The 12,740-nt window shown below is 38.5% G+C and overlaps 2 protein-coding genes and 1 non-coding gene across 3 annotated transcripts; 2 read left to right on the plus strand and 1 right to left on the minus strand.

Annotated features, from left to right (window-relative positions):
- Positions 1-1,159: 1,159 nt before the first annotated feature.
- Positions 1,160-5,822, plus strand: LOC104761133 (sister chromatid cohesion protein SCC4). Its single transcript, XR_015588506.1, has 12 exons — positions 1,160-1,301; positions 2,007-2,531; positions 2,613-2,730; positions 2,826-3,326; positions 3,605-3,643; positions 3,743-3,863; positions 4,062-4,208; positions 4,352-4,442; positions 4,526-4,650; positions 4,912-5,116; positions 5,209-5,334; positions 5,427-5,822. It is a non-coding gene; the product is annotated as a sister chromatid cohesion protein SCC4 (transcript).
- Positions 5,823-6,272: 450 nt separating this feature from the next.
- LOC104761134 (uncharacterized) lies at positions 6,273-9,492 on the minus strand. The gene is given in 4 exon segments (XM_010484167.3): positions 6,273-6,490; positions 6,492-6,754; positions 6,840-8,687; positions 8,690-9,492. Coding segments are annotated over 4 exon segments (2,775 nt in total). The 5' UTR covers positions 9,312-9,492; the 3' UTR covers positions 6,273-6,448.
- A 1,327-nt stretch (positions 9,493-10,819) lies between these two features.
- LOC104761135 (F-box protein At5g51370) lies at positions 10,820-12,555 on the plus strand. Its single transcript, XM_087497462.1, is given in 5 exon segments — positions 10,820-10,977; positions 10,979-11,026; positions 11,029-11,163; positions 11,165-11,958; positions 12,058-12,555. Coding segments are annotated over 5 exon segments (1,347 nt in total). The 5' UTR covers positions 10,820-10,884; the 3' UTR covers positions 12,335-12,555.
- Positions 12,556-12,740: the final 185 nt, after the last annotated feature.

Consider the following 12,740-nt stretch of genomic DNA (forward strand, 5'->3'; position numbering starts at 1 on the left):
CATTATGTAAATCATAGTAGATTATAATGTATTTAACGCATTAATAACAAGTACTAATAAGCTTGATGTGTTTTGATTGGTTGGCAATTTAACAATATCCACTAGTTAAAGAACTCGTCTGTGAGATGTGCATGTACTAATTAGTGATTTCTACTTACAAATCTTTGATAGAGACAACTATTGTAAAAGTAAAACCGTCTTTTTGTTATAATTTTTGGTAAAAAAAAAAAGAAAAGTAATAATAAGACTAATGATAATTTAGAGCTTTAGTCTCGTCTTTATTTATTCACTTTAGAATATTGTCTTTTATGACGTCCGGATAACGTAGCATAACACTTGCCTAATATTATTTTTGAACCTGGTTATACGATTAAAGTTCTTGTGTTTGTAAATGACTAATTAGTCTAATTTCAACAAATGGAGCATATACTTATATAGAATATAGTTTTTGATTTATGGACATTTTGTTATCAGACCCGGTTCGACGCCTCCTTTTCAGATCCGGTTTAATCCTGCATCCTGAGTCCTGATTCTTTAATGGTGTGGCTATGGGACGTTAAGATATGGATCACAAAGATCAGTCGCCCGGTTTATTTAATGACTAGTCGTTTGTCGTTATGTGGATGTAGAGAAAGAAACATTCAATAATGATAACCAGCCAAAGGAAGACGACGATGCACAAGTCCATTTTTTATGCGTTCGAAAAAGATGTATACACTCAAAATTCATAATTCCATGCATATCAGCTGAATAGTCAAAACTGTTAACACCAACTAAAAAAAAAAGTTCAAACATTTTCTATATATGTCTGTCAGATTAATTATTATATTTTGTTCATTTTCTAGTTTGAAATTTTGACTAAAAATAGTTTTAAGAAAAATCACGCAAAACGTAAAAAGGCCTAAATGGGCCAAATCTAAGCTGAGAAAACTGGGGGATCCGATTATGAGATGAATCAACAGAAACGGGTCTGGATACCTTCAAAACGGGTCGGATAATGAGTTTTTCGATCGCCGAGGGAAACAGAAAGGTCAGTGCTTTGTCGTCTTCCACCGTCTCCGGACCAAAAGAGCTCAAGTCACGCAGCAACCAAAGTACAGATTTTTCGCCGTGTTTCGATTGCAGAAAGCGCATAGGCTTTGTACTTACCCGATCTGAAGTCAAACAAATACACTGCTCAAACCAAACGAATGTCGAAGAGCTCAAGATTCCGTTAGCAAAAGCCGGTCGAAACCGAGATTTCAAAGAGCCACACTGGTTAACTTCCGACCCAGATCACGGCCTAGGTCACCGAGAACGTGGTATGTCTTTTCAAATGCTTTCGATAGGGTTTAAGGGTCGGATCAGTTTGAGTTATGATGCACAATTTTATAGCTTTAGCTGAAAAATTGGGTCTTTTTTGGTGTGTATACATATTGTTCGATGAAAGGAGTTTTGGGCAATTTACAATGAACAACGTAGGAAACTGTTTGGGTTTCAAGAGCAGAAACAGTGTGAGCAATTTGCAGTTTAGCTCTGTTGTGGTTGGGGCTCTGCTAATTTAGTGTTTGGCTTTTCGAAACACCGTTTCAACCCCACTCAAGCACTGCTAACGACTGCTACTCTCTCTGCCCGTGTATATACATTTTTCTTATTAGTTACAAACAACATCCAACTTTATCAATACTATGAAAATAGCACAGTTGACTTCCTTTTTCTTTTATTTTGTTCTACTCTGCTTCTAAGACTGTGTTTAAAGGAGCTTTTTTTTAGGTGTCTGTTGGAATTTTTAATTGATCTGTGGTCTTTGTGGTTTCTTTTATTATCTCAAGTGTGTGTTGTGTTGGTCACTCACTATATACTTTGCCATAATTATTGTGGTACAATTTTTGCATTGCCAAATTCTTTGTACGTTTCCTAGTGTTTGATTTCTGATAATGTTATGTGATACTTTCTTTTACAGACTTCTTGGCATGTTATGGATTTATTGATTCTTATGTTTTATCTTTGACTTATCTCTCGATCAGTGGCAGAAATCTATGGAAGGTTCTGCAGTGGCGGAAGGGCTGTGGGGACTTGCGGATCACCACCAGAAGCTTGGTGAGATCGGAAAAACCATAAAGTGCTTGGAAGCCATCTGCCAGAGTCAGATCTCTTTCCTTCCTCTTGTTGAAGTCAAGTCTCGCCTCCGTGTCTCTGCCCTTCTACTCCGTTACTCTCACAATGTCAACCATGCGAAGTCTCATCTTGAGCGCTCTCTTCTTCTCCTTAAGTCTATTCCTTCCTCCTATGATCTCAAATTCCGGACTTAATAGCTTGCTCAGCCATTGTTATCACCTCCTTGGTTCATTCCCTCCTCAACGCAATCTTCTCCTCAAGGCTCTCGAACTCGCATCTTCTGTCCCTCAGATGTTTCTGCCTGCCTTTGGTCGTGCAATTTCAACTCTCAGCTCGCTAACACGTTCATTAACGAAAGCGATTTCTCTTCTTCTCTCTCTGCTCTCGAGTCTGGTTTTTTCTCTGCTTCACAAATATGTTTTACTGAGCTCCAGGTAGATAGTCTCTTGTCTATTTTTGCGTTTGATGTTCAGGTGATCTTTGTTCTTAATTATTTGAGTCTGTACTGCAATCAGATGTTCTTCACAGCTTCCATGCTTCACGTTCATATCATACAATGGACCGATGATTATTCAGTAGGAAAAGGCTGTTCAGCGATGCGATGAGATCTGGCAGACCCTTTCTTCAGACAAGGTTATGTTACTGTACATCCAAAATCTATTCTTTGCTCAGTTCACTTCTGCATGCTTGGTTTGTCCTGCATCAGCTAATTTCCGTTTCATTTGTAGACTGATCGCTGTCCTGGTTTGTTCTTCTACAATGAGATGTTGCATGTTTTCTATCGCCTCAGGCTCTGTGATTATAAGAACGCTCAGCACCATTGTCGACCGCTTAGACCAGGCCATGAATGCTCATTCTCATAAAATGCAGGAGATCCAGCAACTTCTGGATGAGCTGAGTTCAGTAAATCATAGTCTCTCCCGCTACGATCTTCCTTCCAGAGAAAGGTCGGCTCTCTCTGCAAGGACAATCTCAACTTCAAGAACGTGTAAACGCATTATCTCCGTCTTCGACCACTGATAAGTCTCTGGAGTCTGCATACTTTGGCAACACAGATCGTGGATGGACAGAGAGGCTACTTCTTTCACCATCTCCAATTGATGGAGAGTGGCTGCCAAAAAGTGCCATCTATGCTTTGGTCCATCTTATGGTAGTCATATCGGGACGTCCCAAAGGGACTCTTTAAAGAGTGTTCAAACGTATCGAGTCTGGATTGCAGATCATTCAAGGTTGTCCTGTTATCCTTATCACTTGAAGTTCCCGTTATCTATTAATTCACTCCTATTATTGCATTTTATCAGCACCAGATACTTTCTTTCTCTTGTTACACTGAACTCACCAGAAAACTTTGCCTCAGAATTGAATCGGTTGTAATTAGTGTTCCATTCTCTTAGTTCACGTGGCTTCTGTGAGGAAATTAGCCTTCTGCTTTTAGGATGCAACTAAGAAGATTAGGGGATTCCATCTCATGGCATGACATGTTGTGTGTTTGCTATGTTTTATGCAGATGAACTGATCAAGCTTGGAATTACTGAAGAAGTTAGAGGTTCAACCAACTCTCTATTTTACCTACACTTAGTTGAAGCAACAATTCCTTAATGTTGAAGCTCACATTTTCTTTTTCGTGTTTCCTCTCTCTCGGCAGAAACTGATTTGCGGCGCACAGCTATCTGGATGTCTACGATTTTTCTTATTCTACAGATGCATTTCCTTGAGATAGAGTGGCTTTGGAACTTACAAGGTCTGATTATGTCGAAGCAGAAGAGGTATATAATCGGTTCTTTTTTTTCTATATTTGTTGTTGCCTCCCTTCACCACGCCACTGTGATATAATTATTTATCTCAGTTAACCAGCTCTGTATGCATGATCGATCAAGTTCCCCTCACATAGGCCCTATTAGCGGTCTTCTCTAGCATCATGCTTCCTTGAAGGAAAATTTGACTCTTAAGTATCGTTTGTGCAGGCTTTAGTTGAGATGAAAAATTTGTTTACTCGATTTCCAACGATTTTGCAAGCTTCTGAGTGTGTGATTGAGATGCTCAGGGGGCAATATTCTCATTCTGTTGGTTGCTACGATGAAGCTGCTTTCCACTGTATTGAAGCGACCAAGGTAAAATTTATAACCTCATGTATATGATAGATAATCTCATGTATAGGTTTTGGAATGAGGTGGTTTTATGTGCCTATTTGATATTGGTCAACCTAATTCCTTTTTGCTGCCATGATGATTTAACATATAAAATGTTTTTTCAGCTGACAGGAAGTACGTCAATGCAAGCGTCATGTCAAGCTTTTGCAGCTGTTTTCTTACCTCACTATTGGAGATGCTGAATCATCATCTAAGGTTTGACATTTTCATGGATGTTTATATACTCTATATTGCCAGTGAGCTTAAGAGGCTGCTTTAAACCTCTGATATGTCTTTAGGCGCTTGATTTAATTGGACCACTCAATGGAATGACGAATTCACTATCTGGTGTTCGTGAGGAAGCTAGTATTCTCTTCGCATACGGTCTCCTCCTGATGAAGCAACAAGATCTACAAGAAGCAAGGTATGTGCTCACTTCTCAGTTTTGTCAAAGGTGGTTTGCTTTGTGATTACACTTGCGCATTGGTCTTGTCTCAGCTGTTGAGATCTCTACCCTTTTTTGTCTTCAATGATTATGATCGTGCAAAACCAAATTAGAATAGGATGATGCGCCTTATCTGTGTTCATAGATAAGAGAAAGAACTATGTCAAGAAATATTAACTAAATTCATAGTATGTGAAGATATGATTTAATGCTCCAATGTAATGTATGATATCAATGCAGAAATCGTCTTGCCAAGGGTTTGCAGATCGCACATAATCATATGGTAACCTGCAGCTCGTTGCACAGTATTTGACACTCCTGGGAAATTTAGCTCTTTCCTTGCATGACACCGTACAAGCCAGAGGAGATCCTACGATCCTCTCTACACTTGCAAAAAAACTCTATGATCTCCCAACTCAGCTATGGATTCTATCCATCTTCACAGGTGATAATTAGAATTTTGTCGAAAAAGAATTGCGTTTTTAAAAAAAGTATGACCACAGTTCTGAGCATAACATCTGATTTGGTGATTACAAGCTCTTTATCAGCAGTTGGGTGAGAAAGGGAACGAAATGGAGAACGAAGAATTCCAGAAGAAGAGATGGGATGAGTTGCAGTCTAGACTTGCTGAAGCGCGTTGGATCCATTCATCACATTGAACTGGTGAAGACCATAGGATCTCTCTTCTGTGTGTTGTTGCAATAAGATATATCTTAAATTTATATAACGCAATCTGCTTGTTTACTGCTTTACAGATCGCGAAAGCTAGGATACAATTGCTTCAGGTCGACGATGCACAGGGACAGTCACTAGCAGCTTCTGGGCAATCAATGCAAGCGAATCTGGACATTCCAGAGTCTGTTGGTATAGAAGGTCCATCACCTGCTCAATCATCTTCAAGGCTGGTTGGTTTAGACACCGGAAAAAGATGGGGGAAACGAAGGGTGTAACTTATAAAGACGGAGAGTACCTACGGTTTTTATATTAAGTGTGAGTTGTGTAGATGTGTAAAAAGAACTGTTGTAGTTGTAGGACCTAAGTTTAGTCAGTGTTCTAATCTGCGCAGCAAGAGCAAAATGCTTTTTATTAAGTGTGTTTTATCCGACATATATCTGAATGGATAAATCAATTCAAAAGAATTCCTCAGGTAACAGACTTTTGCTTTGCTCCGCTATGTAGCTTGTTCTATCCCAACAAGTATGGACTATGGAACACAGGGTCCAACGTTTATTGTGGCGAAAAAAGGATATCAAATTAGATGGATCATACTCATGCTTGATCTATGCATATGGTGGGTTTAACGTAGCATAAGACCGTCTTTCATTGGAAGCTGCAGTATGCTTAGCAAGCATGTGGGTGTTGTTAACACTCGTGGTGGTGGGGGAGTATGGTTAGGAATGGCACAAAGCATATTCACTTGCCAAAAAGCAGAAATGCTTCTATGTCCACTGGCTAGCTATACACAAGCAAGCAAGCTGTGTATATTTTTAATCGGTGCTTGTATAAACCAGGTAAGTCTTATATAATAAAGCTATGAATTTGCAATCTATTTCATTTAGATGGCACACTACACATAACATTAAAACTGCAGAGGACATACCTTTTTGAATGTATTATTAAACAAGAACAACATCACAACATCACAACACAAAGATCCAGAAAAGAAAGAAAGAGAAAGAAAGAGAACGTTTTGGTAAACTATAATATATGAGGATTCCCTTTTACTATATCTATAAGGGAAGAGGAACTATGTGCATATTAACATTGTCCTTATTACCTATTTAAACCTATTCTCTGCTTCAGACAAGAACTTTAGTGCAATCTTCCATGCAAGGCCGGTCAGACTGGTTACTTCTTATGCAGAGAAGTGCGACCTCAACAACTCTTTTAACTTCTCCTTGTTTAAAATCACTAGAACTCACTTCGTTTTCTGTGTATACTTCTCGTAGAAGAACATCCTTTGGCTTGTTCTGTATCAATCCACCGGCATTCATCAGCTTACCATTTGTTAAGATTTCCAAAATAAGTTGTCCAAAGTTGTAAATATCCTTTTGCTGCTCCGTTCTTATTACGTTCATCTGATCTGCTTTAGAGAGTCTAATGTTAGGAAGAACAAAGAAGGATGTGCAGATGATCTACATATCTATATACACTAGTGCTAAAAGTACCTGTGTTTGCAGTTGAAGACACCAAGCCTTTGTTCAAATGTTGCATGTATTTGAACCCAAATTCACCCAAGCAAGGCTCCATCTTATCATCATCAAATAATATATTAGTCGACCTCACATCTCCAAGAGGAATTGCAGGGTAGCATTCATGGTGAAGGAAGCAAAGTCCCTTTGCAACTCCATTGATGATCTTCTTCTTAGTTGCCCAGTCTTTCTTCTTTCTCCTCATCTTCTCAGCTAGAGTCTCGGTCTGCAGGTTATTATCATACAACACATACACAAGATGATTGTTGTAACAAAACCCTAGCAACCTGACTAGATTGACGTGTCTTGCATTCCCCATCTGAGTTAAAACGTTCAAAACAACACTCTTCTTCTTATCTAGCAATTCGATTTTTCTCACTATGACTGTTATTCCAGTTGGCAGAACTGCTTTGCTCACTGAAGCTCGAACTGCTTCAGTAGGTTCAGGTGAACCAAAGCTCATCAAAACATCATCTGCTGTGAAATGAGGGAGTCCAGCGAAAGACACCATCTTCCATTGACCTTGACTTCTTTGACGAATATAGTACAATGCCAAAGTTGCAGCTAACATTAGCAGAATAGAGACTAGACAAGCCACCAGAACAGACACAAGCTTCCTTGATCTGTAAGCTGAACATGATTTCAAAGGAAGCCCACAGAGGTTTGCATTGCCTTCATATGCATGTTTCCCCATTGATTGAAACACTTTGTCAGATGGGATGGAACCACTCAAGTTATTGTATGACAAATCCAAGAATGTCAAATGTGGAAGCTTTGCTAATCTCTCAGGAATCCCACCTGTAATGCTGTTTCCAGCTAAATCCATCTTCTGAAGAGAGCCACAAGTGGAAACAGTTGGTGTTAACATCCCTGATATATTGTTATTGCTCAGTTCAATAACAGTGATCGATTTGCATGATGCAAACTCAGGGAGACCACCAGAGATACTGCAGGATGATGCAGAGAAGTTCCGAAGACGAGGAGCAGACCAAATATGTGGTGGAAGCTTGCCTCCTAGCTCAGGGTTATTGGATATATTGAAGTAGTCAAGTTTTGTAGCTTTGGATATATCTAAAGGAATGCCTCCTGTGAGTTTGTTTCTAGAGAGGTCTATGTATGAGATATCAGGAAGCTGGCTAAAGCTAAAAGGGATCACACCTGAGAATGAGTTATCTTCAAGCCGGATACGAACTAGCGTTGAACAATTGGAGAGAGATTGAGGTAGAGTTCCAGTAAAGTTATTGGAGAAAAGCATGAGCTTGTAAAGAACACCTCTTGAGCAAATACCTTGTGGATTTCACCTTGGAAAACTGTTGGTGGAAACGTCGACCCATCTAAGCTTTGAGTTCATCCCCAAGCTTTTTGGAAGTGAGCCAGAAAAGTAATTGTTCCATATGAAGAGAGTATCCAAAGAAGGTAGCTGAGCAATCACTTCAGGGAGAGTCCCACTCATTTCATTGTACATAAGATTCAACAGCCTGAGATTCTTGAAACCTGAAAAACTCTCAGGTATGGTTCCAGAGAGATGGTTGTCTGAGAGGTCTAAGTTAACAAGAGAAGTGATTTGTCCAAGCTCCCATGGTATTTCCTTGGAAAGATGGTTCTTGAAGAGGAACAAAGATTCAAGCTTTGTGAGATTGCTGAATGTTTTGGTATGGAAGCCAGAGAGATTAGCTCCAGCGATGTCGAGGTACTTGAGCTCACTCATGTAACCTATTTGCCAAGGGATCACTCCTTGGTATGAGTTATATCCAATCTCCATGTGAGTGAGAGTTGTGAGATTCCCAAGCTCTTGTGGTATGTTCCCACTTAGCAAATTCCCACAAGGTGAAGAAACTCAAGACTCTTGAAATAACCGTACTGACTCGGGATCGAGCCAGTGAAGTAACTCCCCGCAAGATTCAGTACTTTGAGATTCTCTAACTGAGAGAGATGGATCGGTAGTGGACCAGAGAAGATATTGCTCAAGGCGTCGAGAAAGATCAGATTCTTGAGACTTGATCCATTACCGTTGTCGTCGGGGAAACGTCCGGAGAAGTTGTTCCGGCTGATGTCAAGGCTTCTGAGATTAGTCAAGTTGAAGAAGATCTCAGCCGGAAACTCACCGGAAAACGAGTTGTCGCTGATGTTGAGTTCAAGAAGGTCAGTGAAGACGAGGAACTCGTTCCCTGGCAAATCCCCTGCGAGATTCTTGGAAGAGAGGTCGAGGGAGACAACAGAGGTTGAGTCTTGGTTACATCGGACACCAGACCAAGAACAACATGCGAGAGCTTTGTCGGAAACTCCTTGAGTGATGATGAACCAGTCTTTCAAGCTGTTGGAATTGTCGGTGAGATGGGATTTTAAGGAGAGAAGAGATTCTGTATGAGGGTCAGCTGCAACAGAAGTCAAGAAGAAGAGGAAAAGATAAAAGCAAGAACAGAGTTTATACTTCTTAGAAGACTCCATTCGACTTGAAAGAAGAAGAAGAGAAGAAGAAGAAGAGAGTCTGAGAGAGATCTACGAGAGGAAGCATAAAAGCTGATAAAGAAACACAAAAGATGATTAGCAAATGAAAATCTCTAGAAACAGTGGAAAGAAAGGAAAAGTGAGAAACACTTTGATGGGGGAGTGTGCTTTTGCTTTTGAGTGAGATAAAGCTGAGTGCATTGATTGCTCTCTTTATATACGATACAATATTTTTAGTTCTTTTGTTTTCTTGGATTCTCTCTTTTTCTCATTATAAATGTTAAAAAAAATCACAAATTTGATCTTACTTGAATTAATAAATAAATGTTACAACCTGTAAAATCATCATCATTCATGTTTTTGTCTATTGTATGTGTTCGCTGTTTATATTACTAATTAAGTTTTTGTTTTTTCCTAAATTTAGTAGGTGCATGTGCTTTCAAGTAAATATAAAAACTTTCAATCTATATACAATACTAAAAATTATGTAAATAGAATAAGTAGATGATTTATTTTGTAATATTAATTTAGGGAAATTGTCTGTTTTTTTTTTCTTCTAAAAATACTGTTTTTTGTCGTCTATGGTTAAATTATAAAATAGAAATTGTTCAGAAACATGAATAGCAGAAATAAACCCCAAAATACTATTATCAGTTTTCTTAAAATCAGTAAAGTGTTTTTTTTCTAAAAATACCACAATACAAAAACTAAACTTTCAACATTCAAAACTAAACCCTAAAATCCTAAACACTTAACCCTACCCCTAAAAACTATATCCTAAATCTAAAATAGTCAACTCAATTACTCAAACTTAAAAGAAAACAAATTTACACCTTTTAAAATTGAATTTTTGTGTTTGTGTGGTATTTTAGGAAAAAAAAGAATTTTCGTTTAAAAAAAAATAGTATTGATATTTTTGAAAAAAAAAAGACTTACAATGTGGTATTTTAAAGAGTTACTTGTTAATTTATATAAGTTAGAAAGATACAATAAGCTAATAATTGAATTACAATCTACAATTTGAATTTGTTGTTTATTTTAAAAAACTAATTAATATTTAAAACTATAATGTAAAAGTTCAATTTAGCATATGATGAAAATATTTAACAGCTACAAGGTAATGAATCCTTGGTTAATACTTAATAATCCTTATAAAAATGTTTATTAATTTATTTATCTGTTGCCGTAGATCTCGATCTCCATCAATGTTTTAAACTTCGACCAAAATAGATTGATTTTTAATACTTGACCAAATTAACCAACCTTTATCTAAACTGAGCAAAATTTTAAACAACCAAAATAAACCGAACGCCAAATAGCAATAAACCGAACAGATATCACATAATACAATACCTAATCCAAACCGAATCAAATTTTGTTTTTCCGGTTTAAATCAGAACCACTTTCTTCCATAACCGTATAAACCAAAAACCGGAGCCACCCGAACCGAGAAACTCGAAGACTCAAATTCCAAGTCGTTGTCCAAAAAGACTCACTATTTCTGGGTTAAGACAGAAGTAATAAAAGACGCGCAAATCAGTTAAAGAAGAGATATAGCCTGAAGCAACAAGAAATGTCTGAATTTGGTGAGCTTGTCCAAAACCAAATCAAACCCTCAAAAAATGTCAAGCCTTTCAATAATCAATCGTCGACGACCCAACTCTCTCTTATCCGATTCTCTTCTCCTCAAGATCCTCGGGAAGCTTCCTGATTCACACAGAGCAACAACGACGTCTCACTCGTCTGCAAACGCTGGCTGAGTCTCCTGGGTCGTCGTCTCCATACTCTAAAGGTTCTTGATTTCGATTTCGTCTTGTCCGGGAGGCTTGTCTCGAGGTTCCCAAAGCTCACGGCATGTCGATTTAGCGACCGTCGCGTGTATGAATCCGCCGGTCAATTCTGGTATCTTGCTCTGTCACAAGTCGATTACTTTACATTTATCTTCAGATTCGTCGAATTGGGATTTTCTTGATGAGAATCTATTGCACAGTGACGTAATTGATAGAGGGCTTAGCGTATTAGGAAGAGGGGGTTGTGATTTGCTTAAACTTGTAGTGATTAACGCTACTGAATTGGGATTGCTGAGTTTAGCTGAGGACTGTTCTGGTTTGCAAGAGTTAGAGTTGCACAAGTGTAATGATAATCTCTTGCATGGCATTGCTGCGTGTAAGAATCTTAGAGGTTTGAGATTAGTTGGAAGCGTTGACGGATTGTATAGTTCATCAGTGTCTGATATAGGTTTAACGTTTTTAGCACAAGGGTGTAAGAGGTTGGTGAAGCTAGAGCTTAGTGGTTGTGAAGGTAGCTTTGATGGGATTAAAGCAATTGGGAAATGTTGTGAATTTCTTGATGAGCTGACCATTGTTGACCATAGAATGGACGATGGCTGGATAGCTGCGCTTTCGTATTTTGAGAGTTTGAAGACACTTAGGATTTTTTCGTGTAGAAAGATAGATTCTAGTCCTGGACCGGAAAAGTTGTTGCGGTCTTGTCCAGCTATGGAGAGTTTGCAACTCAAGAGGTGTTGTTTGAATGACAAGGATGGGATGAAAGCGTTGTTTAAAGTGTGTGATGGAGCAACAGAGGTTAGTATTCAGGATTGTTGGGGATTGAGTGATGATTCTTTCAGTTTGGCAAAAGCTTTCAGGTAACACTTTGCTTTAGATCACTTCCTTGTAATATGTTTACTCTTCAGTTGTCGAGTGTTGTTTTGCGGGCTTTTGATAAATCTCCTTTCTCTTTGCAGGAGGGTGAGGTTTCTGTCTTTGGAAGGATGCTCAGTCTTAACATCAGGCGGTTTAGAGTCAGTGATTTTACACTGGGAAGAGCTTGAGAGCATGAGAGTAGTGTCATGTAAGAACATAAAAGACAGCGAAATTTCTCCCGCGCTCTCGTCTTTGTTCTCACTTCTCAAAGAACTAACGTGGAGACCAGACACAAGGTCTCATCTCTCATCGAGTCTTGAAGGTGCGGGGATTGGAAAGAGAGGCAGCAAATTCTTCAAGAAGAGTGTTCTACATTGAAGAGTGTTCTTCAAGAAGAGTGTTCTACATTCTGTTATGTTGTATTAGTGCTCGCATTCTCATGTACCTTGAGAACTCTTAATATAGACAAACCACCCTTAGTTATCTTCTTCTTCCTTGGGGCATTACTCTGTTACAAAATAATACGTCCCAAAACTCTTATGTATGGCAAGGTAATGTTCTGTTGTTATGTATAGTAATAAAACTCTTGCCGTTCACAATACTAAATTTCAACTTTAGCATTTGATTTCATAAAACATTGTTTGAGTTACTACTTTAGATCTCTGAAGAAAACTATCAATTTAGCTCAAATACAACTTGTGTTGCAGTCATCGCAAATCAACCACAATAATAAAGAATAGCATCCATATAAGTTATATATTGGAAAAACTCTCTCAACTAATAA

The sequence above is a fragment of the Camelina sativa genome, chromosome 18 (assembly GCF_030686135.1).
Source record: "Camelina sativa cultivar CO46 ecotype springtype chromosome 18, ASM3068613v1".
NCBI classification, from domain to species: domain Eukaryota; kingdom Viridiplantae; phylum Streptophyta; class Magnoliopsida; order Brassicales; family Brassicaceae; genus Camelina; species Camelina sativa.